At 33.6% G+C, this 26,730-nt stretch overlaps 3 protein-coding genes across 3 annotated transcripts; 2 read left to right on the top strand and 1 right to left on the bottom strand.

Moving 5' to 3' along the window:
* The first annotated feature begins 3,909 nt into the window (after window positions 1-3,909).
* Window positions 3,910-6,491, top strand: LOC125204623 (queuosine salvage protein-like). Its single transcript, XM_048103331.1, has 7 exons — window positions 3,910-4,074; window positions 4,262-4,405; window positions 4,611-4,709; window positions 5,180-5,256; window positions 5,362-5,470; window positions 5,586-5,914; window positions 6,248-6,491. The coding sequence occupies exons 1-7, from the start codon at window positions 4,005-4,007 to the stop codon at window positions 6,338-6,340; spliced, it is 921 nt and encodes a 306-aa protein (XP_047959288.1). The 5' UTR covers window positions 3,910-4,004; the 3' UTR covers window positions 6,341-6,491.
* A 9,638-nt stretch (window positions 6,492-16,129) lies between these two features.
* Window positions 16,130-17,770, top strand: LOC125207954. The gene is made up of 3 exons (XM_048107477.1): window positions 16,130-16,451; window positions 17,039-17,190; window positions 17,288-17,770. Exons 2-3 carry the CDS (start codon window positions 17,122-17,124, stop codon window positions 17,633-17,635), a joined length of 417 nt encoding a protein of 138 aa, XP_047963434.1. The 5' UTR covers window positions 16,130-16,451; window positions 17,039-17,121; the 3' UTR covers window positions 17,636-17,770.
* Window positions 17,771-20,701: 2,931 nt separating this feature from the next.
* LOC125207524 (BTB/POZ domain-containing protein SR1IP1) lies at window positions 20,702-23,143 on the bottom strand. Its single transcript, XM_048106905.1, has 4 exons — window positions 22,856-23,143; window positions 22,690-22,759; window positions 22,036-22,620; window positions 20,702-21,915 (listed from the first exon to the last, which is right to left on the bottom strand). Exons 1-4 carry the CDS (start codon window positions 22,927-22,929, stop codon window positions 20,881-20,883), a joined length of 1,764 nt encoding a protein of 587 aa, XP_047962862.1. The 5' UTR covers window positions 22,930-23,143; the 3' UTR covers window positions 20,702-20,880.
* Window positions 23,144-26,730: the final 3,587 nt, after the last annotated feature.

Raw genomic sequence — 26,730 nt, 5'->3', positions numbered from 1 at the left:
AATCGAATTTTATGGGAATTTATACCGTGTGTGAGAAGAAAAGAAAGGTGAGTAATTAAGGCTCTGTCAACAGGCATATGCAAATTATAAATTAATAATATTGATTTTAATATTTATTTACTAATTATTTATAAGTGGATTTTTATACAATGATAACAAAATACCCCTACACCTTGTACTAAACTTATGTATTTCCATAATTTTTTCGTGTAATATAAATTTTCTAATGAAAAGATGCAAGTAGTTGTATTACATTTGATATCACTCAATATGACAATAAAATATACTCCTAATCTATTACTATTATTATACTCTATAAAAGAGCATAATCCTATGCAGACCTTAATATGTTGTAGCAAAAAAACATAAAATTAATAGTACTATATGTTGTGATAAAGTAATAATAATATATACATATGCTTTTTTTCTAATTACTATTTGAGGAACAATAGGTTTAATAGATTAATATTTTGAAGCCCTACATTGTAAAAGCCCAAGTTAGAATCCTATCATTTATTTTCCTTGGGTTATGATTCAGAGCATATAAACACCATTTTCCCTTCTTCTTTCTCGTTATCACTCTTCACACCCATTGCGAAAATTTGGTAAGTATTTTTATTTGTCTTATTCGTCTTGTATTCTAACATTAAATTGAATTGTATTGAAAGAGAAGAAAGTTTTTCTGATTTGAATTGGTAATATTTTTTAGTAATTGGATGCTCAAACTTAGAATTCATCACTTGTATTTGGTGTATTTCATACTACCCAATTATTTTGTCTTAAAATATTGATCCAATCGACTTATTCACATATGCTGTGCAGTTAGTAGAGATTTGCAAATAATCTAAAGGTTCAGTTAAATTCATCACAGCCATCCAATGTCTACCGAGGTAAGTTATGGGAGGGACGTAATATTTCCACAATCAATGAATAATTAAAACTAACAAAATTTTTTTGAACAACGATTTTGTTGCCAATCATATCAAAGTTTCCTTATATACACCTACAATCACGCTAGAGAATATTTTATGAAATATGGAACCTATATTAGAAAAGTCATAAAATCTAACTAAAAGAAAAAAATAACCTTTTTCTGTATAAATGATGAGATTTTGTTCGTATCTTTCATACTTATAACATTGAATTTTTCCAATGGAAAATCACCTACCTCATCACTTAATTTTTTTACTTGATTTTTCTTCAAGTTGTTCAACTTTTTTTTCTTCAAAAGTACTAATAATCAATCTCGTATGATGCAGCCCAAAGTTCTTTTTATCAAGATCAATTGCTGTGACAAATGCCGCAACAGTGTCCAGGACCATGTTAGGAATTTGCCTGGTATTTCGTTTTCACAATTTTCAACTCATTTCCTGGTTTCGACAGTTGATAGGGTGGTATAACCTAGAATCGAACCGAAATACTTCGTATGTTGGTTATCGTTTAAATCAATAACCAATTAACATGGTTTGGTATCCCTGTTGATTGTAGTATTCACTATGAGATCGGTATCTGACAATTTCAAATTTATAATTTTATGATAGTTCAACAGTTCGGCTATAGGTTTTAGTTGAATTGAATAATCCTCAATAATATAGGTTATTTTAATTTTATTTTTTTACTAATCTACATTCTTAATTGAATAAGTACTCCAGTTTTTATTTATTGTGCTTGATTATTAAGATAAAATATTTGAATTTAGGATTTTCGATGTCATTATTTACTTTTCCAGTTAGGCTAGTATGTTTTAGCTATAAAGAATTGAATAATCCTTAATACTACTTGTTTTCCGCCACTTTAGATTAAATTATGCATTTTGTTAATCATCCCCTATCATGAAGTTAATTGATCAATTTATGCATCTGTTCTTAAAAATTATACTTACAAATGTTGTGAAGATTTAAAATGGTGGACTAAACTGAATTCGGTTATCGGTTAACTGACTAACCCGCTTAATTTTCCTTTTGAGTAATTTAAGGGGTGGACAACGTTGCGATAGATGAAAAAGAAAATCTCGTATATGTCTTTGGCAAAATCGACGGCCAGACGTTGCTGAGAAAGGTCGCGAAGCTAGGCAAATCGGTCCAGCTTCTATCACCAGAGAAGCCCCCCATGAACCATGCTGATTCAAACCACAACAAAAAATTCGAACCTCGTGGCGGAAAGGGGAAACAACACAGCAACTGCTGCTGTGGAGACGGCCGTCACCACAGCAGCAGCAGTCATAAGAAGGCAGAAGAGGAAGAGGAGCACAAATGCGAACCCTATGTGCCCCCCGTGATTAGTCCTCACGTGTGTAAAGATGATTTATGCAAAGTGCATCCACGAGGCCGCACGATTAGTGACCGCGTGCCAGCTGAGTATACGAGCAGCTTCTTTTTTGAAAATCCGGTTTATGGCGGAGGAGGGCCGTCTTACCAATATCCGATGGGGAACGGAGGGATGTATGGATGGCAACAGCCACCACCACCAGAGTTTGGGTATGGTGGGGCTATGCCAAGGAGGATGCCTCATCATGATCCATTCATTTTTCATTAGAGAAATCTCTACTTATTTTTGGACATGGCTAGTTTTCAACAAATGCACATTTGGTTTCCATCAACTTTTAAATAAATAAACATTTGTTAACATTTTGAATATGTGGTAGTATATTGTTTTGTTTGATTTCTCAATTACCAATTGTAACAGTGCCTAGCAAAATGCTCGCAAGTTGCAACTAGGATTCATCATAATACATTGGTAATATTTGGATCGCTTTAGTAGGATAGATAACTCTTCTATCTTGAACTTATTTTATCTAAGTTATCATGTTTTACACTGTACAATCTTTTATACCAAATGAGTTGGACTGAAGACCTGTCTCGAGGGCGACACAGGGGCGGATGCAAGATACTTTTACTCGGTGTATCTTCTTCCTATCTTGAAACAATGAATCTCCTTGTTGTTCGTCTCTGCAGCTTAAAAATCTTTGATCAGCCCCTTCTTATTCTTCAAGTTCCGACATCTACCATTTAGTTTCATCAATTTGATATGAGCTTAATTTAATTTTTCAAAATTCCAAAAGTTTATAAATAGAAAAAAAAAATTGGGTAGGGGGGTTGAGCCACTCTTCGGATTTCATTGGATTGGATTTCGGATTGGATTGGATTTTGAATTGTTTTATATAGTTTGATGAAAATAAAAAAAAAACTCAAAATAACTTATGTATGGCAGTATGAGTCGTATGGCAGTATGAGTCTATGACATTAGTCATCTTACAGATCATAAGATCAACCTGACGGTGTTGGATGAATGTGCCCATATGGGTAGCATAGTTGGCAACGGAGGAGCAGATCTTGCTGGAATGAGCCTGGGTTCAAAACCCACTGCTGTTGTGTAGTTGCTTCCGTCTCTTGGGCACAAGTGTGAGGCCTTGGGAGATGGGCTTCTGGTAGAGGCCCCCTTAACGGGCTTCTGGTAGCCAGTGGGTTAAGGCCTCCCCCTTAACGGGCTACTGCATACCCTGATTGAACCGGACTTCTAGTAGCCAATGGGTTAAGGCACCCCTCTTAACGGACTACTGTGTATCCCGATTGAACCCCACACATGATGGCGGCCGGAGCGTGGGGGCCACCAAGGCGACAGAATTGCCTTTTTTTTCTTCAATGAAGTTGGTCCATTTCGACAAGTCTACTAATATGGTTAAAACGTGGTCCATTTGACAACTACTCCTAATTTGGTTAAAACGTGTGCATTTCACAAATCTACAAATATGGGTAAAACGTTATTTTCAAAGAAAAGAATGAAAACACAAAAGGCCAAATGCATCACGTGGTTGAAAAGGGCAACACAATAAAAAAGAAAGCAAAACGGCAGAAACATAACATACCCTCCAAAGCGGGAACTTCGAATCTCCATATAAATACACGCGCATTCGCCACTGCCGCTAATACCATCAAATCCTAGGGTTTAATTTCATTCAATCCCCCAAATATACACATTCACCATTAAATCGCCCATTTCTGCAGATGGAGGCAGTCAAGGCTACCGCCGCTTGGGTCGCCTCCCGCTCATCCCACGTCACCCTCGACTCCTCAGGTCACACCACATTGCCGCCGCCGCTTATTTCTTCATCACAATTTTATCAATTTACGCTGAAATTGATTGCATGTTGGCATGGATTTCGATTGTATTGTTTCAATTTGAACTGTTTTTATCTCTATTTTTGGGTGATGGTTTTGTAATTGCTGTGTGCGTGGAGCTAAACGGTGATTGGTGTATATAGGAATCGAGAATTTTGCGGAAAGAATAAAGGATTCGATACCAAAGGTGGAGTGGAATTTTGAAGGAACTCATTATTTCGACAATGGTCCTCTCACTGTTCAGTATCTGCTTGTGTTGGATGCACTCAATTTCTGCTTTTGGCCTGGTACTTTATTTTACTCTTTTGGTGTCTTTTTTTAGAAAAATGTGCAATTTGAATTAGGAATGGCAAAAAGGTTTGCTTGTCTCAAGCTGCAAATAGGCTTTTTGCTTTCATTCTTTTTGTAGTCATATTCCAATTGAAAGATTATTTCGAATCTTGTTTTACCTATCTATAGAATATGAATACATTTTCACTTTTATTATGGTAGATGATGAATTGAATTATGACCATTTGGCTGTGGGACTTAAGGAAGCTCTTCAGAATGATAGCTCTGCTTTCGATGCAGACCGATTGCAGAAATACACCGGTATAGTACTCGTTGCTATCTATAAGTATTTTTCATGACTAGAGGGACATGTTTATTTTTATCTCTTGTTCGTTTTGAATCTCTGCTTGTCTCCACACCCATGAGGACCAATTTAATCCTAGATAAAGTTTTTTTAACTTATCTTGTCCAACAAACTCATCGCTACCTAAGGTTATTCTTTCTTGGAGACAACATTATCTATTAGCTATGAGATTCAAAGTGTATAGTAAAGACTTGGTTTTTGTTTGGGTTTGTCCTGTTAATGTTTGAATTTTTCCTTTTTCAAGTTACATCCTTGTTCCGAGTATTATGTTAATTTGTACTAGGTGAATCTATGTAACTTTGTGAAATAGCATTCGAGTTTGTATTCATTCCTACTTGTGCAATATAGAGATGTGTTTCGTTTGATTAGACTGAGACAGTTCTGGGAACTATCTATCTATACATTGTAATATTATGGATGATGGCAGGTCTTGAGCTGCGCAAAATGCTAAAATGGCCTAGGCCACTACCTTTGGAGGATGAAAGAGTGCGCTTATTGCATGAGGTATAGTTTTGATTAACGTGGTTGAAATATTTGCTTGTTTTCTGTTGATCGCTTTACTTCTAAGCAGTTTCTGGTTAAACAATAATGTCTCAAATGTTTGTTTAGGTGGGCTTTGAGCTCGAAAAGTCGTTTGATGGGAAAGCAGAAAACCTTGTGAAAGCTTGTGATAAATCAGCTGTAAAGCTTGTGGAGCTCATCACAAGCCACTTTCCTGGTACTTAAGCATTATTTAAGCTTAAACTAATTCAAGAATGTATTTCGGAAACTTTTAAATAGCCTGTTTACGTCGCATTTGTATCTATTGCCACTACAATAATTTTGTATTACAGGTTTCAGGGATCACTCGGTGTACAAAGGTCACCAGATTTTCTTGTATAAGAGGGCTCAGATATTTGTTGCCGATTTATGGGGCGCATTTAAGGGTCAAGGATATGGTGAACTCAAGGATATAGAGTCTGTGACGATGTTTGCTGATTATATCGTGCCTGCAGTTCTCCAGCAGCTTGGAGTCCTAAGATATAGTCCTTCGTTGTCTGATATTATCGAGTCCAATAGAGAGATAACTTCAGGAACCGAGGAGGAGATCGAACTTAGAGCATGCACAATCCATGCCGTAGAGGAAATAAAGGAGTCGATCCAGAAAAAAACTGGGAACCAGGTTAGTTCTTGTAGGCAATTCCTTTCTATATGTTCGTCCATTGAAATGACAACTCAATCTGTGGTTCACGGTGAATCTTAATTCTAAATAATTTGAGAATGAGGAAGCTAACACTAAGAAAAGTTTGTTCCATGTTTTAGACACCAGAGCTTATCTCTTCACCCTTAAGCAGTAGTTGGATTCGTCTAACTCTGATTTATGTAATGCTGTATTTGGGCTCTCAATAGTTAATCTTCTTGCTTTAAAGCTCAATACTTAACCACACTGCAAATTTGATTTCTGAATACGTTTGTTTATTCGAAAAAAGATGTCTGAGACGAGGTTTTGATGCAGGTGCTGAGTGCGGAGTTGGACCTATGGCTATGGGCATACGGCATTGCCTGTCCTTCTCTTCAACATCATCGAACACTCTCCATTTACTATTGAGGTTTGAAGGGAAGAGTTTGCTGGAGTTTTAGAGTAGCTTCTTAATTAGAGGTTACTGTTATAGTACTTAAATTTTGCTGCATAGTTTCTATTATTGTCACTGTACTATAAAGATGAAAGTGGAATAATGTTAAATGGTTTTGCATATTAATATCGTTCCATCAACTTTAGCACACCATAAGCAAACCTGTTACATTTTGCTCTACTTTTCTTTTGAATTTTGTTTAGGGAATACTGTTTAATGAGTTATTATACAAACATTGTTCATTTTTTCACTTGGAGGCACTTTAAAAGGTTTGGAATGATAGTTGTTCGAATCTCGTTTTCTGTTTGATGTTATATTTTGTGTCATTTTTCTTTTATCAAATTCGAAACCAATTTGTTTTTACTTCAGCACGCATTTTTCGCCAACTTTTCATTAGAAGATTTTAGAACTTCAACTTTACTAACCAAAAAGATACAATAATTGAATAGATTTCCCAAGCACAATGTGTCATAATGTGACGCATCGTTTGGACACCATAAAATGCTATTGCTAACACAACCTCTCCAGTAAGAAAATATTAGCAGCAATTTTATTTGGTTCGGTTAGTATAGATTGGATTTCAATTGGTTTAATCGAACAATTTCATATACTAGTACATAGTACTCCCTCCGTTCCACAGTAATAGAGGCGTTTTATTTTGAGCTCTAGTTTTGAAAAAATGATAATAAATAGTTAAAGTTGAGAGAGAAAGTAACGTAAGAGAGAGAATAATGTAGTGAAGAGTCTTATCTACAATATTTTCTTTCTTACTTTACTCTTTCTCCACTTTAACTATTTATTATTATTTTTTCAAAATGAGTGCTCAAAACGAAACGCCTCTATTACTGTGGAACGGAGGGAGTATTACTTTCTCCATACCTCATTTATCATCCATTTTCACTTTTTTACTATAAACACTATAAGTAGATTCACATTAACTCATTTCACTTGCACATTTTATTACTTCTTCCGTCCCACTAGAATATGCACTATTTCCTTTTTAGTCGTCCCATAAGAATATGCACTTTCTAATTTTGGAATTATTTTTTCTCTAATGAGCTGAACCCATTCTACACTAACAATACTTTATTCACTTTTTCTCTCTACCTCTTTCTTACTTTACCAATTTTACATTAAAACTCATGTTGAACCGAAAGTGCATATTCTTTGAAGACGGAGGGAATATAAAACTAGTATTCCTTCCGTCCACGAAAAATAGTCTCATTGGTTTAACTAGAAATTTTTATAGTAAGATAGTACTTATGATCGAAAGATTGAAAAAGATTCTCTGCTTTCACAATAATACTGCATTTTTTTTTAGTCCCTCCTATAAGATTTATATAGATACATAATACCATAAATATGCGTTTGAGGTATAGCGATGTATGCTTGGTGCCTTTTTTATGAACATACATAATTTGAAACTAAAGTTGGGCTTAATAGTATTATGCTGAGTCGGCCCAAACCAAATTTATGTGGGCCATGAAGTTAAGCATATGCCTTTTTCGTTTCGTATATAGTTGAATAATATAACAATTATTCAAAATCAAAAATAAAAATAAACAAATATAGGGAGTAACTAACAGACACGAGTCCAACTCAAATTTATGGACTTGATTTGTCTCTCTAAATATATAGTACGGAGTACTAACAAACCATGATTTAAGAGCTTTCCTTCCGAGTTTAATCTTTGATTTTGTTTGGATTGAACATGATTTTTAATGTCCAATAAACACAATCTTGGAAACAAACTAAATATATCAACTAGCTAAATGGTCATCCCTTCGTTCACTAGTTTTAATTGTCAAATGGTAAAATAAGATAAAGAAAGTGAATAAGTAGGTAAAGTAGAAGAGAGAACTAGAAAAAATAGACTAATTTTGGTAAATTGTTTAAAATAACGAAATTCACGAGAAAAAATTTCAGTGGTCTCGGAATACCATAGTGGAAAGCATATGTGGTATACTCTATCAATAGTATTTTAACAAATAAATATGCATATTGGTCTCACTTCCAACTAAAATGATAAATAGACACACACAATTATGAAAATTTCTCATGTGCATACATAGATAATATAGCTCCATATACACACATATATGCACATTGATTACCATCCAATTATTTAACGGCAAAATTTTTGATTTAATATGGAAATTTCGAGAACCCAATATACACTCATTAACTAAGAGAAAATCTTTCGCGTCAATTAAAATAGCCGCCATTTCTACCATTGTGGAGAACAAAATTACACTCCAAATCATATAAGCACCAATAACACGTAACTTGATTAAATACATTGTACACGATATTTAATAGAATTATTTTTTGTTATTCTTTTAACAAGTAATTGCACTTCTATATGAATGATAATATTGTATACTTCTTATTTTATTTTTATGTAGCATGTTAAATATGAATGGTAATATAGTATAATTCTTATTTTATTTTTCTATAGCATGTTAACTTAATAATTGTTGTATTTTATGTTAAAATATAAAGCGATGAGTACTTAATAATAATAACATGATCCAAACAATATTTTTACTATACTAAAAATTTGCCTGTACACCATAAAAACTCTAGAAACAAAATAGATTCTAAGCTTGTCGTAGTAAATAATTAAAATATAAAAATAAATAAAACTACTATACTCAAATTGATCACCAATAATAAAGTTTAATCCTATCAAAAGTATCAATAGTTAATATATAAAGATTTTCTCGTAGTTAATGAGTATATATTGGGTTCTCGAAATTTTCATATCAAATCAAATTTTTGCTGTTAACCAATTGGATGGTAATTGGATAGTAATTAATGTGCATATATGTGTGTATATGGAGCTATATTATCTATGTATACACATGAGAAATTTCCATAATTGTGTGTCTATGTGTCATTCTAGTTGGAGATAAGACCAATATGCATATCTATTTGTCAAAATACTATTGGTAGGGTATACCACATATGCTTTCCACCGTGGTATTTCGAAACCAGTGAATTTTTTCTCGAAATTCACATACAAAATGGTTTTTAAGTATAATATTTTGAAGATAATGGGCTTCTAAAATAATTGAACACACGGATTTGTACAATATTAACTTTTAAGTTATGAAAGATTGATTGGACAGCCAATGTTTAAATAGAGAGACATTGTAGGGCATTTTATATAGTGGATGTCAATATATTACCAATCTTTTTCTCTCCCTTTCTACTTTAAATAATGTGGATTAGCTACATTTTGTATTTTGTATAAACAATTATTTGTTTTATTTTAAATAATTTGGATTTGCTAATGTGAGGTCATATATTATTTTATTTATTATCCTTTTTCGAGATTCACTTTGGTAACAATTTTGTGATGAATGGTACATCATTACAAACATATGGTTTTGCATCTTTGTTAAAAGTAATAAGCTAACTAATTAACTTTGTAATAGTCTCAAGAAAGCATGGTAAAAGTGTCAGCATTTGTCCACCATTATCGAAATCTTATAAAATTAATCATTTAAATTTCAATGCTCAAGACTAACAAGACAAGTGATCACATACTCCAGGCACTACGTGCAATCAAAACTTTTTTTCTAACTTTTTTTTTTTTTCTCTTTTAAGTAATTTCAGCTGAGTCTTGGGTTCTTCTATTATAAAATGATTTTGCATGAATCCTTCCATTATTTTAACATTTAATTTCATGGAAATCAAGAAAGAATGAAAGAATAGAATGCATTGTTCTCGAAATTTAGAGCACGCAGATATGTGTGTTGCAGTCATGCATGCTTCTGCATAAATTGAATTTTTATATGCGAAAGCAAAAAAAATTTGTCTCCACTTTTTTTTCCATTTACTATTTCTTGAGCATAATCATCGAAACTCTAACTAATTAATATGAGTAGCCACTTATAAGTTACAACTTGGCAACATATTCTTTTAGATCTTAATTAATTTTATATTTTTCATTAATTCAAATAACTTATGTCATGTTTGATTTTTCAAAGTTTCGCAATTAATTACCTCTTCTAATGAAGAGCAACGAGTAACAAAATCAACAAATAAAAAAACGTTAACTCCAAAAAAATTTAAGAAGTAAAGTCACATCATGCGGTGTTATCGGCTAACCATATCCATCAAAGGGAATCACTCTTCAATCGAATCATCAAGAAAGAAGTTTCAAGTTTCAACCAACAATCATAAACTACACGTCAAATCATTCACTAGTCAAACAGACTGGTGGAAAAACAAATACTATCACAAATGCATAAATATGCAAATAATTAAATAATGAAAAATACTTCTAACATCAGTATATTTTATAATACTAGTATGATTATTCACCATTCATGATGATTACATCTAAATATATTAGAGAAGCAATAAAGTAAAGTAAAAGGCACAAATAATTGTTTGGTATGAGTTGTCCTTTTAAATGGCAGAAAGCGAAATGGTAGTTTATTTGGATGGATTAGAGATTCCACTAATTATCATCATTAGTGGCATTATCCTAGGTTAGACTAATTAACGTTGTAAACTGACTACTTAGTCACTGTCAATAGTTTCATAATAGTGTCACCCGTAATTCGTGATCACGCCTAACCACCACGTATTTACCTTCTTGCCCCTCAAATTAATACATGGTGACATGGTGTACTACTCTTGCCTATTCTGCAATCACGACACGACACTGTACGATAAGATTAAAGCCGGTATATTAGAAACGAATCCGACCTATTAAAAGATTATATCTTATCTTATGTTAATCCGCAAATCCAATCGAGCAGGATTAGTCGAATTCCGCCAAAAGCGAGTTCGGTACACCTGTGGTCAAACTATAAAAAATTAGTAGTATATTTTATGATTATATATTATTATATTATGTTTAATTTATGAGATTGAATTTTATAATTTAATACTAAATAGATAGTTATATAATAATGAATTATAATAATTGAATGACACCTGTATTTATCTTAGACTTGGAATATTGACAGCCTTACTTCTAATTTCTCATCTTTCAAGAAATTGCATGTACAATTTATCTTAATGAAAAAGTGTGTTCAAACTCGACTCGACTAATAAACCATACTAATAGCCCACACGTTTATTAGTTTTGAATTTTAAATCAGGGGATATTTTAACTAACTATTAAAATTTTATTATAATAACCTCTATCCAATTTTTCTCACTAATAAAATCGTTAATTATTTATGTTGATCGAAAATGAAACGTTGACGTGCCTACAAATTGACCCTCTAACGTTATTTCACATAGATGCCACCACGTCAATATTCTTGCATAATCAACAAAGATTAGATTGGAATAAAAGTCTTACTTACTAAATTTTAATATAATGATTGAACACTTTATCAAAGTGCCGTAAATTGATAAATTAAAGTGGTGATTGCGATTTGCGAGTAATCAAATATTTGATTCTCTCTTTCAAAACACTTCGACAAAACCTTGACTTGATAATGAAATTTATGTTTGAACTTGAATTTTAAAATTATAATAATATGTTGAATTCGATGAATTAGATAATAAATAATATATTTGATTCTCGCTCTCCGAAACACTTCGAGAAAACCTTGACTTGATCGATAATGAAAATTTAATTTCGGGCTTGAATTTTACAATTATAATGATATTTTCGATCCAATGAGTTAGATTGGATTGAATATTGTAGAAGGAGTTTGATAGTTAATTTCGTAACAATATCATATGAGATTATTTTTAATTGATAAATTTCGACAAACAGAACAATCTACTATTGAGTAAACAGACTAATTCATAGTATTACTTCTTTAATTTGCGAAAATTAATCTCATTTTTTATATTTTAATATATAAAAAAATTAACCTCATTTCTATTTATATAAACTTTCTAACCATTTTTTCTCTTTTCTATTTTTTTATTCTTCATGCTTTATCAATTATTGTATACTCCTCATTTATATATGAGTCCTTGAAACTATTTTTGTTAAAGATACTACTCCCTCCGTCCACGAATAAGAGTCCCGTTCACTTTTTCGCATTTGTTTTGTGAAAATGATTATAAATAGTTAGAGTGGAGAAATGATAAAGTAAGATAGAGAATAATGTAAATAAGAGTCCTGTCTATATTATTCTCTATCTTACTTTATCATTTCTCCACTTTAACTATTTATTATCATTTTTACAAAACAAGTGCAAAAAAGTAAACGGGACTCTTATTCGTGGACGGAGGGGGTAGTATTTTACCTCTATCCATAAAAAGTGAAACATTTTCTTTTCGGAATTATCCTATTAAAAATAATACATTCGTTCTGCTGAAGATAATTTACTTTCCTTTTTAATTTATCGCAAATAAGATATAATTCGTTACTAAAAATAAAAGTATTTTTATCTCTATTTTATTCCTTCTTTCTTAGTACTACTTTATTCTATCCATTTAACACACAAAATAAAATTGCATAAAATCCTGTGACGTCCTAGGAAGATATCATCTTCCTTGAGACGGAGGGAGTACTACATTTTTTTAAACAGAAACAACATCACATGTACTCTTTTTTCTCTTGTTTTATTTTTTTTAACTTATAAAATAACATCATATAAAATCTCGTACTAAAAATTAAAATATTTCATATTTAGTAGGACAGGCGAGTACTCCCTCCGTTCCATAATAATATAGTCATTTTACCATTTTGGTGCGTTCCATAGTAATAGAGTCATTTCTATTTTTTAGTAAAATTAAACAAATTTTACACACTTATTTTACTCTCTTTTACTTTTTTCTTTCTTCATCTTTCTACCTTTTTCATTTTCCATTTTATATTCTTTTTACTTAATTCACCTAACACAATTTTTTTAATCTTCGTACCGAAAAAAAACATCTTCATTACTATGGAACGGAGGAGCATAATATATGGTGGGACAGTCAGATACATAGGGGGGTTGAATTGAAGATAAAAAGTTGGATAAGGGTATTACGTCAAGTGGGCCCCGCACCACATTCCTGCACCGGCAACGCGTGCAACCATGTCCCAATTCGTACATCATCATTCACCAATTCAATTAATCAAAATATCAAAACAAAAGGTATGCAAATATGTTAAAAATTCATTTTTTTTTAATTCTAGAGATAAAATCAACATCTTTTAAATGAGTCATTTTCTTAATTTTCCGGGTTTTTTTTATTAAAATAGAATTTGAATATTTCGAAGTAGTTGTACTGTAATTATGTGTATTAATAAAGTAAAACAAACTAAGTAAAGAATTAAAACAATAAGGCATTGTTAATTAAATTAACAAATGAAATTTGATTCGTAACATATAGTATTAGATAATTGCTTACGTGGAGAAGTAAATTGTAGGGGAAAATGAAATCTGAACTGTATTTGGTGTACCATCTTCCAATGAGAAAAATAATGGTAAAATTATGTAAATATTTGTAAAAAAAAATCCTTTTTTTGTCACAGACAGGATAATCATAACGTATAGAAAGACAAATTGATATGACTTCCCTCTTTAATTGGAAACTATTCATTTTCTTATTTTAGATTCTTCTTTTTTTTCCCACCCACTAAATTCAATATGTTTATAACAATGTAAATTTTTAGACTTTTAAATTTATATTTATTTGCTGATAATAATAAATAAATATCTAAGTCCACCTCCCTCTTCTCCACGTTAGTGGTGTTTCGATCTTTCTAAATATATTATTATCACAAAATCCAAACAGCTGATTCATTCACTGAATAAAATTACTTCATCCAATATGTTACAGGCATCATAATTTAATGCACAAAATTATACTATTAAATTACTCAACATAAGATTATTGGTTGTCACTTGTTTATATATCAAACTTGTCTTTTGTGAATACTTCATTTATATATTTGGATCTCATAACAAGCTAAAGGAGTCTCGATCCAATCGTTCTGTCATTTATTTGTTTTATTATATTAGTGTGTCTAGTTATATTAGATATTATATAGTTTCAACATTAATCATGTAATATGCATTCGTTAGTTGACTCAATTACCTCAAAATATTAAAAATGTAAATTAAATAGCAGTTCAATTCATTAATGTTTCATTACATTATCATAATCCAACTCATTCCAATTTTTTAAATATAACTTTACATTATTTTTGCATATATGTTATGGTGTTTGATCTGTCATAATGTTGAGCGATCATGGGTTGGACATGCTTTATTCTTTCCTTTTTAAATTTATTTTATCTGGTACTAAAATTTGGTTTAAACTGACGCATGCAAAATCATGGTATTGACAAAATAAAGTTCACATGATTGACAAAAATCTAATCAGTTTAAATGTTTGCAAATATATTTAAATTGAATATATAGTTGCTTATTGTACCTTTTTGTCTTTTGATAGATGTACCTAATACTTTGATGACATCTTTGTCACAATCTTGGGGTCGATAGACCCTTTTGAACTTTAATCTAAGATATTCGCTCATAAATTTGAATTTAATGTGTTCATGTTGATTTAATTTAACTTGATGCCTTGTCTTTTTAAGAAGACATTATCTAACTCAGTGATGGAATTTAGGATCTCATAGTTGGATGAGAGTCGAACTCTGGTGCGTGTCAGTTGTACTCCTTGTTTTTATGTGGATCCGCTACTAATCAGATCTATGTTGTCTGGTTTGTTCAAGATGAGCTAATTCCCTCTTTCATTTGTTCCCACTTCTTTCTCTAGCCTCTTGTCGCACTCATCTCCGACAAATAAGGTTATCGAATGAGTCGGAATGTGTGTTGTCCCTTTGAATCTTTTTTCTTAAGTTTACTTTTGATTTTGAGGGACTATCACTCAACTGCAAGCAATTTTAGATCTAAACATTTTTTTCAATAAAAATCAATGACATTATTAACAAAGTATTTATAGTATCGCAAATATACCCTGCATTTGTAGAATCTATATTAAATTGTACATCATTAATTAAGTGATCTTTTAAGATTGGTATATAGCTTTAAGATAACGTTATAATTCTCTTATTAATTGGACTATATATATTCATGGCTTGTGATTTAGTTGAGGTACCCCTAAGGTACGGCTAAAATCCAACTGCAGATGTGCCACGTGGTCCAATGTTAGTGTCTTAATATATTATATACTAAAAAAAAACTTGTATTAATTGGCTGTACTCTAATTGTCTACATGTATGCATCAATAAATTGAAGTAGATTCACTTAATCTTATTACGTGTGTTATATTTAAATATTGTACATTTTGAAAGAAAAAAAAAAAGATTTTTTGTCTGTGGACAAAGAGTAAAAAAATACTCCTGATTATTTTCTTTAAAATTACAAACAGGGACACAATCTTGACAATACTAAATTAAAATGAGTTATTGGGTGCATGTGCTTCTCTTTGTCAGGCTACGCTGTTACTTTGATGATTTGTGATGAAATCACAAATAGAAAATAAATTTCATAATACCCAAGATTCGTGATATGAAATGTCATCACACAATACTTTATATATAGTTGAATTATTCGATTCTCTCGTTACATGATTTCTTCTCTTGTTTTGTTATTAGTAAAATTGATAAAGCGGATAAAATTACTCCTAATAAAAATTAATTACTATTTTTTATTTTCTATTTTACTATTAAGAGATCAAATTTTTGAATAGATGATATTAATTGAGAATGGAGGGATTAGTAATTTTAGAATAGTGAATAAAGAAATACTACAACTTGTTGTGGTGGAGATGGTCAGGGCATCTCTCTCTCTCTCACACACACAAACACACACAAAGCTTGAAATACACATAGCAGTGGGATTTGTTTGGCATGCCCTCATCATTCACATCAAAACCCTCATTACCAACAAACAATTGCTTTGATTTCTGTGACTACTAATTTAACACAAATTCTTCTGCTCTCTCTCTGTCCAAACACACACACACACACACACACACTTTGAGTATATGTATATATATATACGGCGGCAGTATATGCCAAAAGGCTAACAACATCAATTGTGTGTCACCACAAAAGAAGATCAACTTGTTCAAGCTGGACCAAATCAGATCACACACACACACACAAATATCTGATTTTCCAACTTCATCACACTCTTCCTGGTAAGAACATTCCTTTATATGTCTGAAAAAATCAACCTATTTTGGTTGCTCAAAATCCTTTCTTCAACTGGGGTTTTGTGTAGCTTCTTAATTTCTTGATCATCATACAAATACAGTTTCTCAATTCCATTTTCTTGAAAATTCTGTAATTTTACAGATTTTTGAGTAGCATTATTTCTTCATTTCTCAATCTTTGGATAGCATGAAGTTCACTTTATTTTTTTGGATTCTTATGAAATTCATAAACTGGTAAATAGTACGCATAATCTATCAAAAAGTAATATTGACGATTCTGATAAAAAAACAAACAAATGCAGTCCAATTATTTTCAATGAAATATCTAAAATAGTAACTTCTTATGTAAACGATGATAAGCAATAGATATTTTCCGTTTGTCAATAGTTATTGTTGGCCCAAAACATTATCGTAACAAATAAATGCTCATAAAAAATATACATATATATAGATAAAAAAAACATGTGGGTTTTCACATCTATGGCCTCACTGGCTTGAAGCACAGCTTTCATCATCATGTGCCCAATTTTAGCAATTAATATCTGAATTTATGGTGTTTTTTCATGCTTCAGGTGGGGAGAAATATATATTCACAACAAGAATATATCAATCAAACCAACACAAAATATATCTTAGGTTTCAAGAATCAGATTTTATGAATCAGTTCGACAAGGAATACATGAAAATGGCCATGCTCAAGCACGAGGAAACATTTCGAGAGCAGGTAATTAAATTAAATATTTTTATTAATTCTTCCTAAAAAAAAATTATGATCTTGAAAATCAAAATAATTTTCATTTTTTTACTTTGATTTGTTGCAGGTTTATGAGCTCCATCGCCTGTATCGAATACAGAAAATGCTGATGAAAGACATGGCAAAAAACGCGCGAATGGATAGGAGTAGCACCACGACTAGTATAACGTTTAACGGGCCGGAGCCAAGGCCCGAACGGGCCGTGGAGCCGGTTGGAAAATGTGGAGTTCCGGAGATGGGATACGATGATCAGACCGATCTTGAGCTGACTTTGGGCCCGAGAAGTTTCTACGAGAAGAAAGTGTCCGGGCCGACAACGGGGTCGAGAAGCCCGTCATTAAAATGGGGGCCCGAGACTCCGGTTTCGAATAGCCCGCCCTGGCTATTCCATGCCCTCAGTCTAAATATGACATGATCATAATTTTCATCTTAATTATCATAAGTAGGAGTAATTTGTTACTATTACATGTACTGATGATTCTCATGTCAATTAATGTTGATTGTAATTGGATTTCAATTTTAAGAAATCTTATTTAGTTCTCATTTACTATCCCATGAATCATGATTCTTTCTCTCTCTCATATAATTGATGAATTGAGATGATATAGATTATCTGGACATTAGTTAGCTAGGGAAAATATATGGTGGGAATCCCTAGAGTTAAGCATTGTCCCACATGACTCACATGCTGATAAGACTTGCCAACTATATATATGTATGTCATCGCTTTATTATGATTACACCTAAGAATTTGTCCTAACCCTATTTCCCATATACACTCTAATTAATACTACCACAACCATGATGCACTTAACAACAAAGCTAAAAACGTTACCGTTTTAGAATGACTCAAAATTCACATGAGAAATGAGCCGAGAAATCGAACTTAGCTCTCCACTGGCTAACGAGTGTTAGTGCAATATGGATTTTGGCCATCAGAGAATGTTTGAAGGGCGAAAATGTCATTTATTGTTTATTCAGATTTTAACTTATCTACCATAATTTCTTTCTCAATTGTTAGGGGTTTTGGACCTCATATAAATAGGCGGGGAAATTGTTTCGTAGTCAGTTTTTTAATTTGATGTAATAAATTTCATTGTCGAGGAACTTGGATTTCTTAGAGTTCTTTCAGTCAATATTACATGCATACACCAACATTAATTCATTAAAGAAATAGAACCGATTAAGATGTTTGAAAAATATAAATAAAATCTCCATACGATATTAAGATTCAACCCTTTGTTGTTTCGATTGGACTCAGATAATCACATTCTAGCCGTTTGCTACAACGGCATAGAAACATTTTACTATAGATGAGTTTGACAAGGAAAAGAGCGATGGATATGATCGAAGGGAATCCAATTTGATCTATTATTGAGGGGGGCCATTATACTCGTGGACACATAAGGTACTATCAAATAAACCATAATCCAATCTTCATAAAAATGAAAATAAAGTACTCCATATTATAATAAAAAGTGTGATATAGAAAGTGGTATATATAGTGTTAGACAAGATTGGGACAATGGAAGGGTTGATCTAGATAAGCCTGCGGTACTTCTTCCACATAGGTTCTTTTTAAATAGAAAAGTGTGTATGGTGTTGATTTCACACCTACCACATGGGAACTAATTTTGGATTAGTATATTGAGTTTAAATATTTGATGTGTCTGCCACCAAGTGAACATTAGATTCTTGTGCAATTAAATAAAATGAGGTTCAATTATGTAGATGAATGTATCGTGCCGGACAAATCATATTAGATTGATAAAATACAATTGTTGATCTGCGTCAGATCTGCACCGTCCTTTGCAGTTTCTTTAAGCTATACGAGTGGGCACAGAGAAAAAATATTGATAGGGTCCAAGAACTCTTATCAAGATTAAGTTAATGTAAAAATTACTCTTATTTTTTTTCACTAAAATAAAGAGTTGGTAAAGGTTTAATCCTTCCCCATGAGTGTTCCCATAGTATATAAATTCTCCCGTTATGAAACTCTTATTTTGCTATTTTGGGATGTTTTATAGTAATAATCTCATTTATTTTTTATAAGTGTTCCTGATATTTCATTAAGTCATTTCAATCACATTTTTGAAAAATAGTACTATGAAAGTGAAACATGCATTTCACTGACTTATTTCGTTCATGACACTAATTATAATTCATGCAAATGGGATTTGCTATGGGAAATGAATCGAGTATATACAATTACCTAATTAAGTACTATATTATAGTCTATATTATTTGAAAAGATTAAAGTAATGAATAAAGGAATGAGTAGTGGATGTTTGGTCTTGAAGTACATCTAGCTAGGGTTCCACTTTCCACCATGTTTACACAGCTGGTCAAGTTGGACTACCAACATTGCAGCATAGATATGGACATATGGTGTCTGGACATCCATATTTAAAACTAAAATACCCCTACCCAAGGTACTCGTTATGGTTGTAGGGAGATCAGGGTCTTGAGTCTTGACTGCCAATGTCAGCAATTATATTTAATTATTAATAAATAGTTTATTCACATCTTAATCTAGAATTATTCATTTTGAAGTAAGATTAATTAGTTTCTCATTTAGAATTTAACAAGATAATTTTTTTTTTTTTTTGGTTTTAACCACGGGTATACCGAACGAATCCGACTAATCCTGCTCGACCAGGTTTGCGAATTAAGGCTTTCGAGCGGGTGGCGGGATTTGAACCTGTGACCTCGTGGTCACCACAGCTCCGCGCTGCCAACTGCGCTGCGACCCGTTGGTTAACAAGATAATTATTGATGAAGTTATACACTGCCTAGTTAAAATTCAGGCCAACTCAAGGCCCACTATAAACACACAAAAAGGGTTGGGTTGGGCCTTTAGTTCTGTTTTGCCAATGCTCTTGGTTCATGTTGAGGCAATGAAAGCCGATTTATAAATTTGTTATGTTTCGTTAATCGTTATATTTTGTATTTACAGTGAGATTATGAATTATTATGTGCCATATATTAGAGCAAACAAGGGTCCAAAACCATCATGAGTATATTTTTTTTCAAGTAAATCAAGTGATTAAGTTTATTAGTAAAAGTTTCAAACCATGAAAACAGATTAGATATAAGTATAATCTAATTACATTAATATTTATTTCAAGAAAATAATTCTTTTGACATCATTATATATTTGAATTTAAGTTTATTAGCTCTAATATTTACTACCACTAATTTTTATCTGATAGAAATGAAAATAAATTTTAAAAATTAATTGTAAATATGCTCTAATTTCATGCAATAAATTTAACTAAAACCTAAAAACCGTAATTACAAAAATAAAATTAAAATAATAGTACTACATAAAGTGTGACTATAATTTTTTATTAAAAACTTTTAGACCCATTTCAGAATTTCCCACCAAACACAAAATCAACGCAGTTGAACTCCATGCACAGAATTTACATCGAAATAGAACAAATGATAAAAATCTCACACATCTCTCAGTGCATGAACATGCATCAAAATTCATCTTTCATCATGATCACTCCAAAATCCAAATCCACAACATAATTTACATACACACACACGCATATATAAATTTTACATTCATATACACCACACAAATAATGAGTTCAATTCACCAACAAAACTGAAACAAACTTACTAAATTCAGCAGCATCAAATAATGTATGATCATGATATTGAATGGCGCCTGTCCTTATTAGGCTTCGTCCTCCCTTTCGAACCCTGCGGCGTCAGCCCATCCGCCCTCATTATCCTCCCGAGCCTCTTCGACACCGAGCTTATGAACGATTTCTTAGGCGCCAGAGGCGGCTTATCCGTAGACGGACTGCTCGTGGCCGTGCCCGTGACGGTTGCTGGCTTCTGAGAAGCTCTGTCCATCTCCTTCATCCTCATCTTCAGCTTCACCACCTCCAGCTTCAAATCCTGATTCTCCCTCCGCAGAATCGAGAGCTCGTCCGAGACAGTGTAGCTCGGGAGCTTCGGCTGCAGAGCAGGGGACTCGTTCAAACCCCCATCCATCACTTGCCTGAGACGCTGCTGCTCGTAGTAGAGCACTTGCACCACCGTCTGCACCGGGAGCCGGTCGTTCTGAGCTGCGTGGGCGCAGGCTTCCCGGGAGAGCTTCTGGCAGTCCATCACACTGCAGACTTTCTTCCTCTCCATATCGCTTAAAGCAGGGTGAGCTTTCAAGTAGATGTCGATTGCTCTGTACATTCCATCCTCTGTTGATCTCGAGTGCTCAGGGATGAGCTCTGCTAAGGAAGTGAACTTCGAAACAGAGAGGTTCCGGTCGGAGGCGAGCTCGGAGAGGTAATCCTCCATCAATTTGGTCACACGCTCTAATTCCTCCGGGATGTGTTGCGCCGCCGCGGTTTCCTCCTCTGTTTCTGCTTCTAAGAAGTTGACGACGATCCGCTGCACTGTTTCCACGTCGAAGAGTGTGTCGCCGGTGAAGGAGTAGGAAGGGATGAGGAGATCGTCCAGCACCGCCTGCGAAAGCTGCGTCGCCACCCTCTTTTCTAAATCCAGGCGGCAAGCCACCGTCGTTTCTAGAAATATCGCCGCGCGGAGAAGCATCGAGAGGAAGCTCACCGACATGGCGTTCCTCTCCCGTGGGAGGAGGCTGACGATCGTCTCCAGCACTACTCTCTTCTCGTGCTCTTGCCTCGCCTCGATCTTCTTCCTCCCCTTTCCGAATATATCCTAACGAATCATGAAATTAGGTCATTTGATCGATTGAATTAGGGCTTTTTTTTCAAATTAGGTCAATTGATCGATTGAATTGGGGATTTTTCGAATTGAGGTAGGGTTAGGGCCTCTCACCAGACCTCGAAGGGATTTCTGGGCGTAGAGCATGAGAATGGGGCCTAGGGCATACTGCTTGAAGCCTCTCCCCATCATCGCGATGAGGACTCGCTGGAACAGATCGACTCGCAGCACGGTGAGATCCTCCGCCCACCAATCGACGGCGGGAGGGGCGGAGGAGGCGGCGCCGGGGTCCGGCGAGGCGAATTGCGCGTCCTTGCAGGCGACGAACGCGACCGTGTCGATGCAGCGGCTGATTAGCTTGACCTTCTCCGCCGTGGGGAGGAGGTCCTCGGAGGAATGCAGGACGGAGACGGCGCCGGCGAGGCTCTTCAGCGCGACCTCGTTTATATACGCCTCCGATCGCGCCACCAGATTCCCCACCGCGTAGTCCTCCGTCATCTCGAGATGCTCCGCCACGCACCTCAGCATCGCGATGTTCTCCGTCGTGATCTCGAAGTTTATCCCGTAGCAGAACTTCGCCGCCAGCTCGAACGCGTCCGCGCCGCCGGGAACGCCGGGGATGTCCACGGTGGAGACCGCCGCGTCGGAGGAGTCCGACACCAGCTTCCGCAGGTATCCGCATTTGGAAACTAACGGAAACTGTTGAATTCGTTAATTTGCTATTTCTATATATATATATAAAAAATTAAAAAAAAATAATTACTCCACCTTGTGTAAAGAAAAGGAAGTTCCAGCAACAGTCACAGTTACATCACTTGGAATCTCCTGTGAAAATATCCTATTCAAAACACCAACAATAAATACTCCATAACCATAACCATAACTGATTCAAATCGAAAATAGAAAATTGAGTAATTGATGGATAGTGAAAAACCAGTCACTAGTTCTCTTCATGGCAGTGGAGAGAAGGTCTTTCTTCTTGGTAGACATGTTTGCTTCAACATCCATTGTCTGAGTGACTAATACTTAAAGGGGCCATCTCATTAAAATGGTGGGGAAATCTTTCATGGAAAATATGCTTTGTTTAGCATAGCCATGGGAGCAGGAGATGGCCTATGTTGGACAAATGCATATTCTCTATATCTGGCTAGCAAGCTCATTATCATCATCATTTAAGTTGAATTCCCCATTTTAGGGCTCTGATTTGAGTGGAGTGTTAGGAAAAGTGGGGGCAAATGGGGAAGAGGGGAGGAAGGGATTTAGTTGAAGAATGTGTGGTGTGGAGTCACATTATCAGAGGATGGCGCCAAATTAAGAAATTTCTCCATGTGAGATTGGATTATCCTCTCCTCCACAAAACTGTCATTTCTTTAAATTTTATTAAGTGTAAACATAAAACTCTTACTTAAGCATTAGTTCACTGAACATAAACCTATGTAGTCTATTTATTGGTTGGATTTATATGCTATACAAACCCATGTGTTCTTTTAAATCTTTCTGATGTTCTTGAATCAATTGAGTATGACTATGACATAGTAGTACTATATTGTTGTGTATAAAGATGTTTTGAAAGATTAGATATAAAAACCGTGACATATAGGGACTCGTCGATCTTTAATAAAAATGGTTGAGGGTTCGACCTCTGTCGTGTAGCATCGTTAAATTCATCACATCCTTCAAAATGCCTAGAAATCAACACGAAAAATAGTCGCAACTGAGACTGCCGGTAACACTTTTAGTTTCACAACCAAAAGAATGAAACGGTGAAATATGGCTCATCATGGGTAAATATGGAGTGGAGTAAATTTAAATTAGTACTTGTGTTAACAGGGAAATTGTCATTTCATAATTTGTCTTTGGGAAGTACAATGATTTAAAAAAATATATATTAAAAATACAAAAAATTAAAATGAAGGCACTATTTATGTTGATCATTATATGTACTTGGAAATGCCATTGGTTTGCACTCGCTATCGCAAAAAGAAGCACAATCAATCAATGGACAATAAAATCAAATGTGGACCAATTATGTGATTAGACCTTTAAAAAGCATCCACAAGTATATGGAGTATATTTTTTCTTCTCTTTATACTACTATTATTCACTAAATTTCTATAATTTCATCATACCTAGCTCATACACTTATCACTATTTATGGATTTCCTTTTCTATTTTCCGTATCTTTTTATTTCAAATAATTGCAATCATGTAACTAAATCACAATACACTAAAATTGATGAAAATCATTTAAAAAGTCATCCGTGGACCGTGGGGCACTAAAGTTGAGATAGATGATTTCAGGTGTGTTTCCCTTTTCATGAACACTATACTTGTGGTGTTTATACTTTATGAAATGAATTATATTACATACAATTATACAAGTCAATCAATAAGGTCTCGTCTAAGTAATAATTTCTCTTTATTACGAAGAGACTTTGATCAAAATACAAAAAATTGGTTCAAGCTCCATGAAGCGTGTGTTGCACTTGCATTTCCATTTAATTTGAATATGATATGATATATTTTAGTACAAATATAAATAATTACTCTTATTTACTATAGTACTATAATATATACATAGAATCCAGCATGTCATTATATTGTCGTTTATGTATTTAAAGGACGAAATGCACGGCTTCATTATCACTATCATGGTCACTTCAAATCAACAAAGTTGAGTTCCATAATTTAAATTTCCCAATTATGCCATCTTCATTTCGAAGAAAAGTTTTGAAATCAATAAATTCGGATTTAAATGATTGCCTTCTTCAGATATAAATCTTCGTCTACATTAACTTGGATGAATACTTGTCGAAGTTGGGAGGGGTCCATTTCTTCATTTTTCATTGATTGATTGACTCATGATGCTTCAATAATTTACCAACCCCTCTTTCTTTGTATTTGGGAATAGGACTAAAGAGTAATGAGCAATGTCCCCCCAACATAATACGGAGAATGAATTAGTGAATGAAAGGCTGTCAAGTGTCATTCACATTGTTTGGGGTATATGGACCGGCCGGATTATGGATTGGGTGAGTTCGGCATCGATGTCCATTCTCGTAAACAGGCCCCCCCTTGTGGTTTCATTTACAGAGAGGCTTGAGACAAGGCGACGCGTTGTCGAGACTCCTTTTTTGCTTTTGGTTGCTGAAACATTCGGCATGATTGTTCTTAAATGAGTATAGTGTAGATTAGACTTTTTACTGGAATCACGGTTTGGGCAAAGCATATCCCGGTCAATCATCTTGAAAAATTACAAGGAGTTCCTAAGATGTTTTTGTGTTGATTTCGGGGCTTAGGATAAACTAATATATTGATTTAAGAGAGAAAGAGAGAGCTGTGACTAGAGTAGGAATTTTGTGCCAATTTGAAGTGAGATTTGAGAGAGTGAGGGAGATGGATGTGTCAAGTGGCCCGGCCCGGCCCGATGACATTTAGGCCCAGGCCCATATCTAGAACGGGCTGGGCCGGGCCTGGGTTTTGGTTTGCATAGATAAGCCCAGCCTAGCCCGAGCCCAGTTAATAAGTGGGCTGGTCCTAAGCCGGGCTGGGCCTGGGCAAACTTACATATGTTAATTGGAATATTGGGTAGAGTTAAAAATATGTGATTTATTGTCAAATCTACTCAAAATATATTGAAATAACAGTAGTAGTAGTAGTATTATTATGCTATATAGACACATGAATACATGAATACATTTCCCACAAAAATATATTAGGGCCTTGGCCAATGTCTTGATATGTATATTGATTTATATACAAGCAACAATATCCACGTAGTTTTATATAATCCCTCAAAAATCTGGAATCAAAATCTACTAATCTAACACTTATAAAAATTTAACTAATTCATCACTATAATTATGAAATTATTTTTGATAGAAATAAATCAATTAACTATTAATATTTATAATTACTTAAATCACTACTTTTAAGTTTAGAAACCACTATTTTGTAAAGAGAAATTAATTGACAATGAATCTCTATTGATATGGAAACAACGATTAATTTTATTCTAAGAATATGATCAACTATTATTATAGACAAAAATTAGTTAACTAATCACTATGGTTATGGAAATAAATTTTGTTTATAATTTTGATTTAGGTTTAGTAATTGAATGCATCATATCATGGATCTTAAGATATATTTAAACAATATATAATCTTTATAATTTATATACATAGGGGCATATTAGGGTGTCACTACCCCTTAAAATAACACCATACCACCATTTTTAGCCAATCATTTGTACACGTGGACGAATAATAAGCTGCCACGTGGCAAAAAAAATCTGGAAAAAGACAGGCAGCAATGTGTTGGTCTTTATACAACAATTTTTCTTGAACATCAAAATCCGACACACTATACAGCAATCTATAGATTGTTGTGTAGTGTTTGTAATATTGTTGTATAAGCGGTGTCACGGTGTCATTTTAAGAGGGATTGTCATTTTAACATAAACCTATATACATATATATATGTAAGGCATACGCTTAGTTAACTCTTCCATCACTATAATTATGGAAATATTTTTCATAAAAAAAAATTAAGTAACAATTAATCTCTACAATCATACAAATCAAATTTGTCATAACACAATTACACGATTAATTATAGGATATATTAATGAACAAGTAATCCCTATAATTATGCAAATTATGATAAAATCTAAAAATACGATCAATTAATCTTGAAAGGAAAAAAATAGTCAACTAATCATGATGCAAATCAATATATTAGGATAAACTAATCAAATTTATTCAACTTCTTAAATTAGAATCAATTTTAGAGTTTTTACATGTGATC

The sequence above is a fragment of the Salvia hispanica genome, chromosome 2 (genome assembly GCF_023119035.1).
Source record: "Salvia hispanica cultivar TCC Black 2014 chromosome 2, UniMelb_Shisp_WGS_1.0, whole genome shotgun sequence".
In the NCBI taxonomy this organism is placed as follows: domain Eukaryota; kingdom Viridiplantae; phylum Streptophyta; class Magnoliopsida; order Lamiales; family Lamiaceae; genus Salvia; species Salvia hispanica.
The sequence above is the reverse complement of the archived record's forward strand: the minus strand, read 5'-3'. Positions and strand labels throughout refer to the sequence as shown.